Source organism: Cervus canadensis, chromosome 21, assembly GCF_019320065.1.
Source record: "Cervus canadensis isolate Bull #8, Minnesota chromosome 21, ASM1932006v1, whole genome shotgun sequence".
NCBI classification, from domain to species: Eukaryota; Metazoa; Chordata; class Mammalia; order Artiodactyla; family Cervidae; genus Cervus; species Cervus canadensis.
This window is the reverse complement of record NC_057406.1, coordinates 18,983,484-19,003,429: the sequence shown is the minus strand read 5'-3', so window position 1 is coordinate 19,003,429 and position 19,946 is coordinate 18,983,484. Positions and strand designations below refer to the sequence as shown.

Sequence of the window (19,946 nt, the reverse complement as noted above, 5' to 3'; positions counted from 1 at the left end):
GCTTAGCTTGCTGTTAATATTATAAAGCATACAAGAGAAGAAATAGCTTTAAGGGAATTTTTAAAGTATTGCCTAGGAAATTACAATGCATTTCAAAGATGAGTATTCTGTTAATTCTTTCTACTACTTTCATAATAAAAACCCTCTTTTTCTTGTCCTTCCCTCCAAATTGCTATTCCACTTTGGAGAAAATGCTAGAATGCAAAGGGTTTCTGCCTGAAAATATGTCTGAGCTAAAAGAGGAAGTGGTTTATAGAGGAAAGTGATGCAATCTCTTCTGTAGGACTAATAAAGGTCAAAATCATCCCAAGTGAGGGCAGAAAACTAACTGAAGTGCAAGAAACTACTGCATGGATAGTAGTTTTCTTCCAGATCATGCAAGTGTTCAATAATATATTGCCTTGATTGAAAACGCTGAGCACATTGCTTTTATTTTTTATTCATTGAGGGAATCTACCAAACTTGGGAGAGAGGAAGGAAATTATCTGTCTCAATATATCTCATTTACAGGATTCTTTTTAATTTATGCAATGGCTGGAGAGATAGTCTATGCTGATATCAAACATACATCTTCAGAACATTCATCTTCACTCCAGAGATCTGGTAAGCTGGATCTAGAACTCCTGTTAAAATTGATGTTTTACTTTAAATCTCCCTTGTTTCTGTCCTGTGTTTACATCTGTCTTACTGAAAATGTGCTAAGTCACTTCGTCGTGTCCAACTCTTTGTGACCCTATGGACTGTAGCCCACCAGTCTGTTCTGTCCATGGGATTCTCTAGGCAAGAATCCTGGAGTGGGTTGCCACTTCCTTCTCCAGGGAATTTACTGGAAATAGGAGACTGGATTCAAAGCAAAATCTACTGAATGCCAGGATAAAAGTGAAGGATTTTAATGACACAAAGTGTTCATAAAGTTAATTGTAACTTTAGTCTTAATATGTAGACCTTTGCTTTTGGTTTCCATGAATTCTATCCCTTATATTTCTTGTGGTGAATATTTATTATATTCCTGTGGTGACATTGATACTCATAACCTCTTTCTGCTCTATAATTTTACTCATCCAAATCTGCCCTTTGAAAATAATATGATAAACCCATTCACACTGAGGAAAGTATCCCTGGCAATTATTCACATTGTTATTTAGCCTTTTGGAAGTTGTGTATTGGTAGGATAAAAATGTTAAACTAAAATAAAAAAACATAAGATGTTAATATCTTATTTCTTTAAGTTTACAATTAATGATTATCTGAGTAATAGAATATTTTTGGAGCACAAGTAGACAGGCATACAGCTACAGATAAGATTGTACCTTAATCAAAAATCACTTATAAACCAATAACTTTTCCAAATCCAGTGTATGTTCTACATACATTCTATATAAATGAAGTTTTACAGAAAACTCCATGTTGCATTTATATTATCTCCTCTAGGGTAAGAATTTTTGTATTGTAAAGGTTATATAAAATGTTTAAAGTCTCCACAAGCTTGTCCTTGTGGAGTAAAACTGATGTTTTGCTTTCCTGTTATTCCCAAGAATCCATTTCTTCTTTCATATTTTTAAGTTTGCAGTTTTCAAGTGGATCTCGTGTATGGTTTTCTCCAGTTGAAAGAAATTTCCCTTGTTTAAACGTTGTCTCTCTAACTTGCTCAATGGGGCTTCCCAAGTGGTGTTAGTGGTAAAGAACCCACTTGCCAATGCAGGAGATATAAGAGATGTGGGTTTTGTCCTTGGGTCAGGCAGATCTCCTGGAGGAGGGCATGGCAACCCACTCCTGTATTCCTGTCTAGAGAATCCCATAGACAGAGGAACCTGGTGGGCCACAGTCCACAGGGCCATAAAGAGTCAGACAGGACTGAAGCGACTTAACGCAGCACAGCACAACTTGCTCAATATGGACTTATCTGCTTTCTCTTCTTGACAGACTGAGAGCTTTCATTTTATGTGAGCTAATCAAACTTAGTTTGAGAAGTAATATGGACGAAACCTGTATTCTTATGCCTCCGTTTCCCACAAATCTCATATAATTGGTCCATTTTTCTAGAGGTTATTTTAACTCACTTCAAGCTACAAGACCAATATTTTTTGATTCTGCATGCCAGGATTTAATTTCGTCTGTTCATGGAAAGAGCATTACTTTTTTCCTGGTCCAAAAAAAGAAAAGAAAAAAGTGGTACAAATGAACCCATTTACAAAACAGATACAAAGTCACAGACTTAGTAAACAAATTTATGGTTATCAAGGGGAAAAGAAGGGAGGGATAAATTGGAAGATTGGGATTGACATACAAATTTATAAAATGGACTTCCCTGGTGGCTCCGTGGCAAAGAATCAGCCTGCCAATGCAGGAGACCTGGGTTCGATCCTTGGGTGAGGAAGATGCCCTGGAGAAGGAAATGGCAACCCACTCCAGTATTCTTGCCTGGAGAATCCCATGGACAGAGGAGCCTGGTAGGCTACAGTCCAAAGTGTCACGAAAGGTCAGACACAACTAAGTGACAAAGCATGCAAATCAGTTATACTCCAATAAAAGCTAATTTAAGAAAAAATAGAACAAGGAAAAAAGATTTGGGGACAGTGTCTTTAATGATATCTAGTCCGATTTTACTGTAATGTTAAAAATGAGGAAATATGAATGCATAAAAATTAAATTACCTACCTATAGTCATGACTAGAAGTCAAATATTTTATTACTCTTTCACTGCATATCTCTGTTGTGGATAAATGTAACTTCTCTTCCCGTGTGTCATATTCAAGAGGGAAAGAAAGATTTGCTACATTGGATTGTAATGTCCCACAGAGCCCTACACAATTGTCCCCGAGCTTTCTCTTCAAAGTTGCTAAATTTCACTTGTTTAACTCTGGTTGTTGACTTTCTCTTTGCTCTTTAGAATTATCATATTCCTTCCTGTTTCAGAACTTCATGTGTGTTGAGACACTCTCCCTAATCTCTTAATCTTTGTATTTCCAATGCCTCGCACAGTACTAACTCCTCGGTAGGCAATTAATAGATGCCTGGTAGGCAGATGAATGTATAAATGAATTTTAAATAAATGGATCTCATTTATTTTAAATATTATAGGTTCATTGGCTCTCCAAGATATAAAACAAGAGGGTACCCCCATGAAACTGAGTGAAATATCAGTGAGAAAAGCTAATACAATTGAGAATATTCCAGACTAAGACTCAGAAATTCATGATTTTCTTAAACTTTACTTCAGGGGCCTAAAAGAATGATGTGGTACTCCTTGTATTAGTTCCATTCATGAACTCTGATGATTTAGTCTCCAACTTTTTAGGTCTGAAATCTCAGCTCTCTACCCTAGAAATGTGTGTTGGGATATTATCACATTCTTCTCACTATTGCCTAGTCAGGCACAATTTGCATCGTTTTGCCTGACAAAAGGAAATACATGGACTTCTTTTAGTGTTTTGAGAATTTAATAAATTCTCATTAAAGATGTTTTACTTAATAATAATTTGAACAAGCGCTGTACTCTGTATATAAGTTAAATAAGCAGGGTGACAATATGCAGCATTGACATACTCTGTAATAGTATTCCACTAAATAAGCATTCATGTTAATCATTCTTGACATTTGATTTTGTAATTGGTTGTATTTTCACTTCAGTTATAGTAGTAGGCTCTCAGTTTGTGAAAGTATCAGTTGTGTCTGACTCTTTGCAACCCCATGGACTGTAGCCCGCCAGGCTCCCCTCTCCATGGAATTCTCCAGGCAAGAATGGTGAAGTGGGTAGCCATTCCCTTCTCCAAGGAATCTTCCTGATCCAGGGATTGAACCTGGGTCTCCTGCACTGTAGGCAGACATTTTACTGCCTGAGCCACCAGGGAAGCCCCATGTAGATGTGTATATATCACATATCTAGTGGAATTGATATACTGTAACTATTTTGGATAAAAGCCTCTTGGTTTTAGCCATCAATCAGACCAGAGTTACAAATGTCACTTTCTTTTTATGACTTATTTATCTGATTACGAGAGATAGAATGGATAGTGAACAAAGGTCTAATTTGGTAGTTAAGAAACCTGAGGTATGATCTCAATTCTACTATCAAGTAACTGTTTTGTGGACTTAAAATCCCCATTTTAGCATTCAAATGTTGGACAAGATTATCCCTAAAATTACTTTTATTTTAAAATGTATAATTTTATAAAATTGCAATTACATATCACAGGAAATAGGTTTATTGTATAAGAATGCATAAAAGAGACATAAAAGAATGAATCAACCCAAATAAGTGAGGGCTGTTGGTAAGTTTACTAGAGAATCTTGAGAATTTCAGTCTTATATAACAATTTAGGGATGCAGAGAGTAGATCATAAGTTACGATTATGCATGGTGAATCAAAAGGAAAAAATATATTCGTTCAGTTCTATAAATTCCCCCTTCTTCACAAATCAGGGGACCAAATTTGTATGTAAGAGGAAGTTAGGTCTACATATTTCAAAGGAAAGTAACTCAAGAGCATAACTAACAAAGTTTATTCAGCCCTTCCTTACCACCTAAGGAATTACTTACTGGGCTTACTCGTGAAATTTATCCAATTTTATAGATTCTCAACACCATGGAATTTTCCTGAAAGTTGGATGTGCAATGATTATCATTCTTCTTGTAATAGTAATTGTGCTGAGCATGCTTGGTAAGTAATTACCAATAACCTTTATTTACCCCAAAGTATTATTTTATCATGACCTGTTGTAATTGTGTTTGCTGTTAAAGTGGTTTCTACACAATTCAGTACAATTTCACAAAAGGCAGGAAATTTGATACACAAATAAAATTAGAGATTTTCCATAGAACTCCATCATGTGTTATTACATACATTATGGATTCATTTCATTGATATATGAAGGAGGCTAGATTTATATTTTATGATCAAAATCAGCTTCTCTGAACCATGTTCTGTGAAAGCAAATTAAACTATGAAGCATATTTCTGTTTAAGCTTATTCAAGATCTTATTCAAGCTTACTAAGATCATGGCATCCTGAAAGTGAAGTGAAAGTCACTCAGTCATGTCCAGCTCTTTGTGACTCCATAGACTATACAGTCTGTGGAATTCTCCAGGCCAGAATCCTGGAGTGGGTAGCCTTTCCCTTCTCCAGGGGATCTTCCCAACCCAGGAGTTGAACCAAGCCTCCTGCATTGCAGGTGGATTCTTTACCAGCTGAGCCACAAGGGAAGCCCCATTAGCTACTCAGGGACATCATCAACCTTGCATGCATGGGTGAAAATTTTGTCTAAAACCAATCAATTCACTCAGGCACTTTAAAATTATACTCATATGCTGTGGATATAGTGAAATATAGTCCAACTTTATATGGCAATTATTTTAATAATTTATTGAGTAAATGCTTGGAGAAAAGCTCCCAGATGATGTATACTCTAAGGAATTCAGGTTTCCAGATTGAACCAAACCCTAGAACAGATCAAGGCAGTATCTGCCCGTATTGTTCTTGTGAGTGATATTAGTAATTACGTATGTCATTAGTTACTAGAGGTCAATGGGCAGAGTCAGAATTCTAGAACTGGATAGGGCCCTAGAAATTAACAAGGTCAAGCCTCCAGTTGAGGTGAACAGTCTAAAGCCCACAGTGATAAGTGGTTTGACTAGTTTAATATAACTAGGCAGTGGCCAAATTGGGACTTTAACATTGAGGGGATGAAGCAAAAAATACTTAACATTCAACACTTCTGCTGGGACTTCCCTGGCAGCCCAGTGGTTAAAATGACTCTGCAATTCCACTGCAGGGGGTGCAGGTTTGATCCCTGGTCAGGGAACTAAGATCCCATATGCCATGGGGTATGGCCATTTAAAAAAAAAGTACCCTCTCTGCTAGGTTTCTTTTTGGTATAGGTTAATAGATTTGCTTTTGAACTGTGGTGTTGGTGAAGACTCTTGAGAGTCCCTTAGACTGCAAGGGGATCCAACCAGTCCATCCTAAAGGAGATCAGTCCTGGGTGTTCATTGGAAGGACCGATGCTGAAGCTGAGACTCCAGTACTTTGACCACCTCATGCGAAGAGTTGACTCATTGGAAAAGACCCTGTTGTTGGGAGGGACTGGGGACAGGAGGAGAAGGGGACGACAGAGGATGAGATGGCTGGATGGCATCACCGACCCGATGAGCATGAGTTTGAGTAAACACCAGGAGTTGGTGATGGACAGGGAGGCCTGGCGTGCTGTGATTCATGGGGTCACAAAGAGTCGGACACGACTGAATGACTGACTAAACTGAACTGAACTGAATAGATTTGCTTGTTATCAAAAAGTAGTTTGTTAGTAACAGATTTGTTACTACGATAGATTTTAAAGATTTAACTGATTAATACACACTATTGTGAGACTATAAATAACCAAAATTAATTTCAGTGAACTGGCCATCAGAAAGACAAATGCCTTCCTCATGGTAGAAAAATACTCTGGGCTCACCCTGTCCTTCCATATGTAGACTTTAAATGGACAACCACAAAAGGAACAGAATCATGAACTGAAATCAAAACACATAAAGCTCTTTCTGTGAATCAGGTGGCACCTGGTACAGTGAGCAGGAACTTACCAAACACAAACTATCCAAATGAAGCTTACATTCAAAGCTGGTTATCTTGTGTTTATTAAAATAAATATGAAAACTCCAGAAAAAAATCAAGTGAGTTTCCTTCTGATCCCAGGTCATATGTTTCCAACTCCCCTAAATTTGATATTAATAAAATTAACAGGAGTATGTGCAAAAGAAGGTCCAATCTTGGGAAAAGGAAGTTTTTCCCATAAATTTTAATCACTTTAATTGCTCTGGAGTTTCCACATCAATCAACTTCACTGAGTCACTACAACCTGACTGTTTTCTGCTTCATATTTAATTAAGAAAAGATGTGTCTTCTCTCACTAGTTATTCAGTTCAAATCTGCAAGACAAACTGAAGTGGATAATGAGTCAAAGAAGAAATATTGTACTGAGCAAAGTAAATCTGAAGCAAGCAACTCAATAGGTAATGTTATTTTATATTGCCTAATTCCTGAGTTGACTATGATGGCTACTCCATTTCTTGTAAGTGATTATTGCCCACATTAGTAGATATAATGGTCATCTGAGTTAAATTCATCCATTCCAGTCCATTTTAGTTTGCGGATTCCTAAAATGTCGATGTTCACTCTTGCCATCTCCTGTTTGATCACTTCCAATTTGCCTTGATTCATGGACCTAACATTCCAGGATACTATGCAATATTGCTCTTAACAGCATCAGACCTTGCTTCTATCACCAGTCACATCCACAGCTGGGTGTTGTTTTTTCTTTGGCTCTGGCTCTTCATACTGTCTGGAGTTATTTGTCCACCAATCTCCAGTAGTTTATCAGGCACCTACTGACCTGGGGAGTTCATCTTTCAGTGTCCTATCTTTTTGCCTTTTCATACTGTTCATGGGACTCTCAAGGCAAGAATACTGAAGTGGTTTGCCATTCCCTTCTCCAGTGGACCACATTTTGTCAGGACTCTCCACCATGACCTGTCCGTGTTGGGTGGCCTTACACAGCATGGCTCATAGTTTCAGTGAGTTAGACAAGGCTGTGGTCCATATACCAGATTGGTTAGTTTTCTGTGATTGTGATTTTCATTCTGTCTGCCCTCTGATGGAGAAGGATAAGAGGCTTACGGAAGCATCCTGATGGGAGAGACTGACTGAGGGGGATATTGGGTCTTGTTCTGATGGGCAGGACCATGCTCAGTAAATCTTTAATCCAATTTTCTGTTGGAACAGCAGACTGGTTCCAAATCAGGAAAGGAGTATGTCAAGGCTGTATATTGTCACCCTGCTTATTTAACTTACATGCAGAGTACATCATGAGAAACACCAGGCTGGATGAAGCACAAGCTGGAATCAAGATTGCCAGGAGAAATATCAATAGCCTCAGATATGCAGATGACACCATCCTTATAGCAGAAAGCAAAGAAAACCTAAAAAGCCTTTTGATGAAAGTTAAAGAGGAGAGTGAAAAAGTTGGCTTAAAACTCAACTTTTAGAAAACTAAGATCATGGCATCCGATCCCATCACTTCATGGCAAATAGATGGGGAAGCAATGGAAATAGTGACAGACTTATTATTTTGGTCTCCAAAATCACTGCATGTGGTGACTGCAGCCTTGAAATTAAAAGACACTTTCTCCTTGGAAGAAAAGTTATGCCTAACCTAGAGAGCATATTAAAAAGCAGAGACATTACTTTGCCAACAAAGATCCATCTAGTCAAAACTATGGTTTTTCCATTAGTCATGTATGGATGTGAGAGTTGGACCATAAAGAAAGCTGAGCGACAAAGAATTGAAACTTTTGAAAGGTGGTGTTGGAGAAGACTCTTGAGAGTCCCTTGGACTGCAAGGAGATCCAACCAGTCTATCCTAAAGGAAATCAGTCCTCAATATTCATTGGAAGGGCTGATGCTGAAGCTGAAACTCCAATATTTTGGCCAACTGATGTGAAGAACTGACTCATTCGAAAAGACCCTGATGCTGGGGAAAATTGAAGGCAGGAGATGAAGGGGATAGCAGAGGATGAGATGGTTGGATGGCATCACCAATTCAATGGACTTGAGTTTGAGTAAACGCCAGGTGTTGGTGATGGACAGGGAAGCCTGGCGTGCTGCAGTCCAAGGGTCGCAGAGTCGGACAGACTGAGAAACCGAACTGAACCGAATTGAATTCCTGAATAAGCAAGTGTGGACAGTAGCATGGATTTTACTTGGGTATATCTGAATAAAGGGGAAATTCCTCTACCCCTACAGAGGGATGGTTTAGACCATTGTTTTTCATGGGCCTATTACAGTCCTTGACAAAAGTATTTAAAGATTGAAGACAAATGAGAAAAATAAACCTGTATGTGTTTTAAATGAATTTAAAGGTACTATGTTGAAATCATTGTATTTTATTAGTATTTTTATTTGTACTGGGACATGTGCAGGTGTAGAATATGGTCAAAATATTTTCTTTCCTAAAATTCACGATCACACCACATAGCTTTTTGTCACTTTTTTAATGGCACTACATGAAAAATATGATAAATGATTATTTTATGTGATTTTTTATCTTTCACACATGAATGTATTTATATACTTTCAAAAGTCAAGAAAACACGCAATTATTTAGCTTTTCTGTTTTCTTTTTCTTTCTGCTCCCTTTATTATTTTTAATCTGTTGATTTAAGTTTTAATTCTATATTGAAAAACTATAGCCTTTCTTTTTTTGAACCTGTATATATAATGTTATTAGAAAAACTTACCAGTCCATGTTATAGAGTGATTTCAACTTCTGGGAACTCATTAAAACTTTAAAAAGGATATTAATTGTTCCATGTCTCCTCAACCTCATTCCAAAAACTTTAATTTTTTTAAACTAGTGAAACTATGATAGCAAATTTCCTGGGACATTATTCCCAACACAAAAGTACATAACTGTCCTCCTTCTACACTTTATAGAGGTGATAACATGGTATTGAACAAAATTGCTTTAAATTCTGTCCAGACCCTTTTATACACAGGAAGATCAATCTATCTGAGTTTTAGAGACCACCTACCATACAAACTTTGCCCAATAAAAATTCTTCTTATGACTTTATAATTCTCAAAATTACAGTGATATATAATTCTCAAAATGCCTGGTTCATTGGTGGATCACTAGTTGAAATCTCTAATTTCTACTTTTCCTCCAAAATTTTTATCTTCCTGAAGTTTGGATGTTGATCACTTTATCCTAGTGTCTGTGTATTGCCTAGCTCATAGAAAACATAACATATTTTAAAGAGAATAAATTAAATGGGAGAAAGAAGAAAAGAGAGAAAGAAAAAAATACACAATTGAAATTCTGTTAGTTTTTTTTTTTTTTTCAAAATCCATCCTGAGAAAAGCACATACTTATATCAAAGAAAACTTAGACCATAATTTAACAAATTTAATTATTATACAATATTAGGGATTAGGCTTTAATTATTATACAATATTAGGGATGCATCCTCATGTTTGCTGTAATTACTTATCCTTTTTCCTTCCAGTTTCATTTGATTCTTCTACTGTTCGTACATCATGCCCCACCAAAGATTGGAGGCCACATGGGGGGAAATGCTACTGGGTTGCTGAAAATGAAAATAAGAAATCTTGGAATGAGAGTAAAAATGACTGTGTCATGAAAAACGCACATCTCATGGTGATCCGAGACTTCACTGATACGGTGAGGTATAAAATTTTAAGATTATAGCATCCTTCACAACTGCAGTACTTCTTTGTGCTACAAATTTGAAAATTTCAGTGAAAAAAATTTAAACCTCATTGATATTAACTGCACAATTATTGGTTGAATGAATCGTTGAAACTACATTATTATTTTAGGCTTCTTTTGTTGCCTTTGTGGCTCAACTGGTAAAGAATCCGCCTGCGATGCTGGAGACCTGGGTTTGATCCCTGGGTTGGGAAGACCCCCTGGAAAAGGGAAAGGTTACTCACTCCAGTATTCTGGCCTGGAGAATTCCATGGACTGTATAGTCCATGAGGTCGCAAAGAGTCAGACACAACTGAGCAACTTTTACTTTCACATTTACTTAGCTAGGAATAGGAGAAATCCTTTTAGTAATATATACCTAAGTTCTCTATAACGGATCTTTCTGTTTCCCAGACTGCATTTTAAATATATGACATCAGTCTCATCTCCCATATTTAATCCATCATTGCTCACAAAGTTTGTGGTCAGACAGCGTGGCAGCTGAACTTAAAAATGATGTTCAGAGAAAGGAAATACAATATAGACCTTCTCATTAAACTTTGGTTTTTGTTGAAGAAAACTAACATTTTTCTAACCCTGGCTTAATGTAAATTGAAATTTTCTTACACGAAGGTTGGACACTAAACCTAAATAAGGCCAGTATAGATATTAGTTGGCAAACATCAAATAAGGATTCTCAGCATAAGAATTAGTATGTTGAAATTACAAGTGATATCAAAGGCTCAGTTTCAGAAAACTCAATGACAAACAGTGCTTTACAAGCCTGGTTAAGTCTGGAGAGTTTACATCAGGGCAGCTGTTGAAACTTTTGTAGGGGGAAGAAAAAATTCCTCTGAGTTTCATAGAAATCCACAACAACAAGAAAATCAAAGTGGGAAGTAAGTTTTCTTCAGTGTAACCAATGTAACCCCAAATGTCAAACTATAAAACTCTTTGTCAGATCCAGTCCAAATTAGTTTGAATATGAACCAAATCCAGAATGGGTGAAGAACTAAAAAGAGACTTTTTCTTCTCTTAGAAGTCAGCTTCAGACAAAAAAAAAGGGGGGAAGAAGGTATCAACTGGAAAGGACCTAATAAGAAAGCATCTAATAAGAAGAGACTGAGTTACATAGCTTTGTGCTTGGAAATGAATACACAGTTCCTCCTAGGTCTTTAATGTGGAGTTTCAGTTAACTATTAAGTGATGGGTTAGGTTTCTTGTTGCCCAGGAAACATGTCTTTGCTGCATTTCAGCATTTTTCAATTTGATGATGAGCAGGAAGCAGGTAAGGTTTTTAGGGAAGTCCTTCATTGCACTGTTTCTCCATGCAGTGATTTATTGTTTGTTTCTACCCAGGAACTGAACCCAGGTCTCCCACATTGCAAGCAGTTTCTTTGCCATCTGAGCCACCAACAGAATAATAAAGGGGTTGTAAGGATTTCCAGGTGGTGCTAGTGGTAAAGAACCTGCCAGCCAATGCAGGACATGCAAGTTTGATCCTTGGGTCAGGAAGATCCCCTGGAGGAGGGCATGGCAGCCCCTCCAGGATTCTTGCCTGGAGAATCCTATGGATAGAGGAGCTGGGTGGCTACAGTCCATGGGGTTACAAAGAGTCAGACACAACTGAAGTGACTTAGCACACAAGCACCTAAAGGGATTGTATGAGTTTGTTAGAGCTAACATAACAAAGTACCACAGACTTGGCGGCTTACGCATCAGAAATTTGTTACTCACAGCTCTGAAGTCTAGAAGTTCAAGATCAAGATGTTGGCAGATTTGGTTCCTTACAAGGCCTCTCTCCTTAGTTTCTAGATGGCCACCTGTTTGCTCTGTCCTCACACGGTCTTTCCTCTGTATGCATGCATCTATGTCTCTCTCTATGTCCAAATTTATGCTTCTTATAGGGACAATAATCAGATTGGATTAAGATCTACCCTAACAGCCTCATTTCTGCTTAATCACCTCTCTAAAAGCTGTGTCTACAAAGGCAGTCACATTTTGAAGCACTGCGGGTTAGAGCTTCGAATGCATGCATTTTGAAGAGACACAGCGGAGCCCATAATATTCCATCCTCTGGCCCCTGAAGCCTGTAATAGGGGACCATTATACATGTGAAGCAACTGAGCATGGCATGGCATATATGTTAATTGGACAGTGGTAAAGAATCTGCCTACCAATGCAGGAGATACAAGAGACACGGGTTCGATCCCTGGGCTGGGAAGATCTCCTGGAGGAGGAAATGGCAACCCACTCCAGTATTCTTGCCTTGGAAGTCCCATGGACAGAGGAGTCTTGCAGTCTACAGTCAGTCCACAGGGTCATAAAGAGTCGGACAAAACTTCAGCAACTTAGCACATTATAGCCAGCCATATACTTTGTCTCAGGGGTTATGTTATTGCACAAAAGGAGATATTACCCACCTCCTAGAGTAATGGACATAAAAACAAAAACAAGCAAATGGGACTTAATTAAACTTAAAAGCTTTTGCACAACAGAAGAAACAAAATTAAAAGACAACACTCAGAATGGGAGAGAATAATTGCAAAGGAAAAAAACTGACAAAGGATTAATCTCCAGGATATATAAGCAGCTCATGTAGCTCAACATTAGGTAAACAAAGAGCCCAAACAAAAAATGGGCAGAGGACCTAATCAGACATTTCTCCAAAGGCATACAGATGGCTAATAAACACATGAAGAGGTGCTCAGCATCGCTCATCATTAGAGAAATGCAAAACAAAACTACAATAAGGTATCAGCTCACATGGGTCAGAATAGCCATCACCAAAATCTCTATAAACAATAAATGCTGGAGAGGGTGTGGTGAAAGGGGAATGTTCTTGCACTGTTGGTGGAAGTGTTAATTGATACAGCCACTGTGGAGAACAGTATGAAGATTCTTTAAAAAACTAGGAATAAAACTACCATATAACCCAACAATCCCACTACTGGGCACATACGCTGAGAAAACCATAATTGGAAGAGACGCAAGTACCTCAATGTTTGTTGCAGTACTATTTACAATAGCTAAGATATGGAAAAAACCTAGATGTCCACTGATAGATGAATGGATAAAGAAGTTATGGTACATATATGCAGTGGAATATTACTCAGCCATAAATAGAACACATTCAAGTCGGTTCTAATAAGGTGAATGAACCTAGAGCCTATTATACAAAGTTAAGTAAGTCAGAAAGAGAAAAACAAATATCATATATTAATGCATATATGTGGAATCTAAAAAGATGGTACTAATGATCCTATTTTCAGCAATGGAGATATAGACATACAGAACAGACTGGTGGACAAACTCGGCAAAGGAGAGGGTGGGAGAAATTGAGAGTAGCATGCAAACATATAGATTACCATATCCAGTGGAAATTTGCTATATGATGCAAGGAGCTCAAATCAGGTTTTCTTTGACAACCTAGAGAGGTGGGATGGGATGGGAGGTGGGAGGGAGATTAAAGAGGGAGGGGACACATGTATACATATGGGTGATTCATGTTGATGTATAGCAGAAACCAACACAGTATTGGAAAGCAATTATCCTCCAATTAAAAAAAAAAAACTTATCAACAATATGTGCTCCATCAGCTCAGAGATTTCTGTCTTCCTGTAACTTTTCCTGTGTGTTTTCTTGCTTCTAGATTATTGTTTAATACTTGTATTTAGTAGTAATCACTATTTAGGCAAGAAGCATTCATTATGTGCCAAGCAGTGTTTAATATTACTTATTAACAAAACAATAACAGTTCTTTGAGATAGGTATGAATATTATCATAGTCAGAGTTTTAGTGATTGGAAAAATACAGAAATAAAAATGAATAACTGTGCAAAGGTGTGTAGTAGTAATAGTAGCTGCAGCCTGACTCCACAGCCTTGGTGTCTACTAACACTGTCCATAATAGTCCTTTTTTTCTTCGCAGTCTCAGTTCCTGTTTTTATATTGCAGTATAATTGGTATACATATATTCCCTCCCTCTTGAACCTCCCTCCCACTCTGCCATAATATCCCTTTAGGTCATCACAGAGCACTGAGCTCAGCTCCCTGTGCTATACAACAGCTTCGCACTAGCTATCTACTTTGCACATGGTAATATGTGTGTGTGTGTGTGTGTGTGTGTGTATCCCAATCTCCCAATTTTCCCACCCTCCCTGTCTTCTTGTGTCCACATGTTCTTTCTCTATGTCTGCATTCCTGCCTTGCAAATAGGTACATCTAGATTTTTTTTAATTTATGTTTAGATCTCTTATATATGTGTGTGTGTTAACACATGATATTTGTTTTTCTCTTTCTGACTTCACTCTGTATGACAAATGATAACATTATTCCTTTTTATGGCTGAGTAATATTCCATTGTACATATGTGCTACCTCTTTATCCATCCATTTGTCAATAGACATTTAGTAATTTTTCTTTAGCTTTTATTCCATTGCATTGCTGTGGATTTCCCCTCCACTGTGATACATTTGAAAACATGAAGCATATCTTGCCTGTTCATTCCTAGCTTCTAGTGCAATGCCAGTCACATAGAAGGTGCTCCTGTGGTATTTTATCTTGCATCTGTAAAAACCACTTGATTTCATACAACATTTCCTATTCTTTTTAGACTTTCCTAGGGCAAAACGTACATGATTCATTTTGGGTTGGTTTGAGGATTCCTCCTGGAGGGGAATTATGGACCTGGTTGGACAACAGCACTTTTGACCCTCAGCTGTAAGTCTTTTGCATTTTTCCTTTTTGTGGTTTTTAACCCCATGTTGTATGTGACAAAAAAGAGACATATGACATCATTGGCTTTGAAGTGATCTAATGGGTATAAATTTCCTGACTGCTACAGTCTGATAAATATTTCTATAAAATGATTCACACAGAAAGTTGAGAAAGAAATCTCCCTCCATCCACTCAGAAAACTTATGTATGAAACAGGATTGTCCTGTTGCCTGATTTTAGCTTTTTATATAAAAGGTAAATTAGCAAGTGTAAACTCTTTTATGAAGGCACATGTTTGTTTTGCAGAGCATAACTTTCTGCTCACTTCTTACAGTGATCAATTTTTAAGCAATAAAAATGTCAAAGCTGAGGGATTTCCCTGATGGTCCAGTGGTTAAGACTCTGCATTCCCAGTACAGGGGGCATGGATTCAAACTCATCTCCTATCACGGGGAACTAAGATCCCACACACTGCTCAGAGTGGACTAAAAAAAAGTCAGAGGTGATATTTTAGCTCTCTTTAATGAACTATTAGGGCTTCCCTGGTGGCCCAGTGGTAAAGAATCTGCCTGCCAATGCAAGAGACACAGTTTCAATCCCAGGGTCAGGAAGATCCCCTGGAGAATGAAATGGCAACCTACTCCAGTATTCTTGCCTGGAGAATCCATGGACAGAGGAGTCTGGCAGGTCATGATCTCTATGCTCCCAAAGAGTCAGACACAACTGAGGGACTAAACAACAAAAATGAACTATAACTTCTCTGGAGAGACGTTTTGAGACATAAAACATAAAAAGGGAAGAATTGCTTTGCCTATCATATTTTTGTGTATTTAAACAGTTTTAATGAGTTTATTCTTTATTTTAAAAAAATAGAAAACATTTTCTGAAGTCCTTGTAAGCCTCTGGCCATATGCATATACTCATGGCTGATGTAAAGAAAACCATCTGCTTTCTTTCTGTAGGTTTTCAAATGAACGAGAGACCCGGAGTATGAAATGCGCCCAGCTGTCTTCTAACAAGATAGTCAAAGCAAGTTGTGAGAAAAATTATCCATGGATTTGTCAATTATAATCCACTTGGCAGAAAATAAGTCTCTATTTGTCTGACTAAGAGACACCACATGAAGTTTGAGCTCAGATCATAAGAAAGTTCAGAGGGCGGTGTGTGTGTGTGTGTTTTATAGTATTATTCTCAGAAATGTGGAAAAGGAGATACACAAAATAAAATGTTTTAGAAAATGAATGTATATGATGAATATATTGTTACATCTGAATGATGTGGTGATTCAATCATCCATCTCATCTTGCCAGTATTTTTTGAACTTTAGCCTTTATCTTTTCTGTATCTTCAGACTGAGTGACTCACACTTTCACTTAGCTTAACATGATATCCTTAGTTAATTTCTTACATTCTCACAGTTTCAACTACCACATACAAAGCAATGCATATCAAAGTTATCTCTGCCGTTCAGATCATTCTCTGATCACCAGACCTGTATACCCTACTGGCTATTTAACACAGCAAGTCTAAAACCTCAAAGGTACTTCCAACTCAACATACAAAAATAGTCCACTAAATTTCATCATAAAAGGAACCATCTTCCAGCACTCCATATCTCAGTAAAGGATATGCCATACAAGACAATTATGCCATCTATAAACCAGTTGTTGTTCAGTCACTAAATCATGTCCGACTCTTTGCAACCCCATGAACTGCAGCATACCAGGCATCCCAGCCCTTCACTATCTCCTGGAGTTTATTCAAAATCATGTCTCTTGAATCAGTGATGCTATCCAACCATCTCATCTTGTTATTACCCTCTCTCACATGCATACCTCTAGGCTGCTTTCCACCTTCATCTCATATCACCAAGTTTTATTTGTTTGTGCTTTAGTCGCTCAGTCATGTCTGACTCCTTGCGACCCCACGGACCATAGCCCATGAGGCTCCTCTGTCCATGGGATTTTCCAGGCAAGAATATTGGAGTGGGTTGTCATTTCCTTCTCCAGAGGCTCTCCCCAATCCAGGAATTGAACCCGCATGTCCCGCATTGCAGACAGACTCTTTACTCTCTGAGCCACCAGGGAAAATTCCAAGTTTTATTTATTTTTAACTGAATATCTCTGGTGAAGTACAGGAAAGCCTGGCATGCTGCAGTCAATGGGGTCACAAAGAGTAGGACACAACTGAGCAACTGAAAACAGCAGAAATATCTCTCAAGTATGTCCTCTCCTCACCACTTTCATGATCTTAAAGACACTAAAATATTAAATAGCTGTAATAGCAACATCTTCACTCCATTTCAATCATTCTCTGCCATGAATTCTGTGACATTTTAAAAATAAATACTGACGATGCAATTTTTTCCTTTAAAAAACACCTCATTATCTTCCTTATAATAATACCAAATTCCATAACAAAGCCTAGCAATCCCTATCAGGTCTAATCTTTCTTTATTGTCTCTTCCTCCACTTGGGCTTCCCAGGTAGCCCAGTGGTAAAGAATCTGCCTCACAATAGGGGAGATGCAAGAGACACGGGTTTGATTCTTGGGTCGTGAAGATTCCTTGGAGTAGGAAACGGCAGCCCACCCCAGTATTCTTGCCTGGAAAATTCCATGGACAGAGGAGCCTGGTGGGCTACAGTCCACGGGGTCTCAAAGATTCAGACATGATTGAGCACGCACACCAACTTACCCAAGCTCTCAGGACCACAACTTCACTGAACTGGCTTTTGGAACTCATAACACATTTCACTGCTTTGCCTTAACAGAAGTTGCTCTCTGGACCTGGAATTCTTTCCTCTCTTCTCCATCAAGTTACCTCCCAAACATTCTCCTCATCTCTGATCTGTTTTTAAGAGTTTTTCCTTGAGCTCCAGGACAAGGTTGAATATCCTGACATTACATTCCCCTCCCTAGCACCTATCAGATTTTTAGTCTTAATTATACCAGTCTTTTGAGTGAATATTTGATTACTATCCTCTGCCCTCACTTGTCTGTAAATAACATAAGGGTCCAATAGCTGTTTTTATATTTCTACTGCCTCTTAAATTACCTACTACATAATAACTACAAAAAAATTATTGTATTGAGTTTTCTCTAAGAGACCACAGAAGTAAAATGCCAATATGTGGTTGGGGAGAAGGGGTAGAAAATAAGCAGACTGAGATAACAGGTTTAACTGCTACATCATTAAAAGCCAACTGAAAACCCATTTGTCTGCTTGTACGACTGATATGGAAAGAGAATCTTATAAACACCAAAGGACTTTAAGTGCTTCAGAGACAAACTTTCTTGTGATGTTTATGCTCACCTGTTTATGGTGATTATATATATCTGTACACGTTTTCTTGCATATCATATGTAACACAAACCACCTTATATATGCTGAGTTGAACATTGGGTGTAAACTGGTGAGCAAAGCATTTAAACTGTGGCATGTTGGCACTGATGCCGGGAAAAACTGAGGCAAGAGGAAAAGGGGGCAACAGAGGATGAGATGGTTGGATGACATCACTGACTCAATGGACGTGAGTTTGAGCAAACTAAGGGAGAGAATAAAGGAAGGGAAGCCTTGTGTGCTATTCATGAGGTCGCAAAGGGTCAGACATAACTTAGCAACTGAACAGCAATAACATGTTGGCCTCAGTTCAGTTCAGCTCAGTCGCTCAGTCGTGTCTGACTCTCTGCGACCCCATGAATCGCAGCACGCCAGGAGTCCACCAATTCCCGGAGTCCACTCAAACCCATGCCCATCGAGTTGGTGATGCCATCCAGCCATTTCATTCTCTGTCGTCCCCTTCTACTCCTGCCCCCAATCCCTCGCAGCATCAGGGTCTTTTCCGATGAGTCAACTCTTCACATGAGGTGGCCAGAGTATTGGAGTTTGAGCTTCAGCATCAGTCCTTCCAATGAACACCCAGGACTGATCTCCTTCAGGATGGACTGGTTGGATCTCCTTATAGTCTAAGGGACTCTCAAGAGTCTTCTCCAACACCATAGTTCAAAAGCATCAATTTTTTGGCTCTCAGCTTTCTTCACAGTCCAACTCTCTCATCCATACATGACCACTGGAAAAACCATAGCCTTGACCAGATGGACCTTTGTTGGTGAAGTAATGTCTCTGCTTTTTAATATGCTGTCTAGGTTAGTCATAACTTTCCTTCCAAGGAGTAAGTGTCTCTTAATTTCATGGCTGCAGTCACCACCTGCAGTGATTTTGGAGCCCAATAAAATAAAGTCAGCAACTGTTTCCACTGTCTCCCCATCTATTTCCCATGAGGTGATGGGACCAGATGCCATGATCTTAGTTTTCTGAATGTTAAGCTTTAAGCCAATTTTTTCACTCTCTTCTTTCACTTTCATCAAGAGGCTTTTTAGTTCCTCTTCACTTTCTGCCATAGGGTGGTGTCATCTGCATATCTAAGGTTATTGATATTTCTCTCGGCAATCTTGATTCCAGCTTGTGCTTCATCCAGCCCAGCGTTTCTCATCCCAACAACAACAAAAAAATTGTTCCATTTTAGGGACACAGTAGTGTTCATAAGACGAGGATAAAAGTCAACAAAGAGCACTTGAAAGATTAGCAGAACCCAGTGGCCAAGAAGACTCGAGACAGGATATAAGACCATTAGTTGGACATGAGGAAATTGATGTGTTAATACGTGTTGACCAATGTCATAATGGTGTCTGATAGCAGGGAGTCACCCAATGATGTGAGCAAAAGGATCCAGTGTGAAGCGATGACAAAACAAGAAGATAGGAGATGTGATAAAGAATAGATCAGAACTGAGATAGGAACCAATGCATAGAGCCTGTATAGAGCTCTCAGGGAAAAGGGGGACAATGGGTCCTTTTACTCACATCATTGGAACCCAGTGTGAAGTTGTGACAAAAATAAGAAGATGGGAGAAGTGAGGGAGAATAGATCAGAACCAATGAGAAGAGCTTTTTTAGAGCTTTCAG

The 19,946-nt window shown here is 38.4% G+C and overlaps 1 protein-coding gene across 1 annotated transcript; it reads left to right on the top strand.

The window, feature by feature from the left end:
- Window positions 1–296: 296 nt before the first annotated feature.
- On the top strand, window positions 297–16,223 carry LOC122424021 (killer cell lectin-like receptor subfamily B member 1B allele A). Its single transcript, XM_043441628.1, has 6 exons — window positions 297–603; window positions 4,574–4,660; window positions 6,910–7,008; window positions 10,060–10,235; window positions 14,878–14,984; window positions 15,944–16,223. Exons 1-6 carry the CDS (start codon window positions 531–533, stop codon window positions 16,050–16,052), a joined length of 651 nt encoding a protein of 216 aa, XP_043297563.1. The 5' UTR covers window positions 297–530; the 3' UTR covers window positions 16,053–16,223.
- Window positions 16,224–19,946: the final 3,723 nt, after the last annotated feature.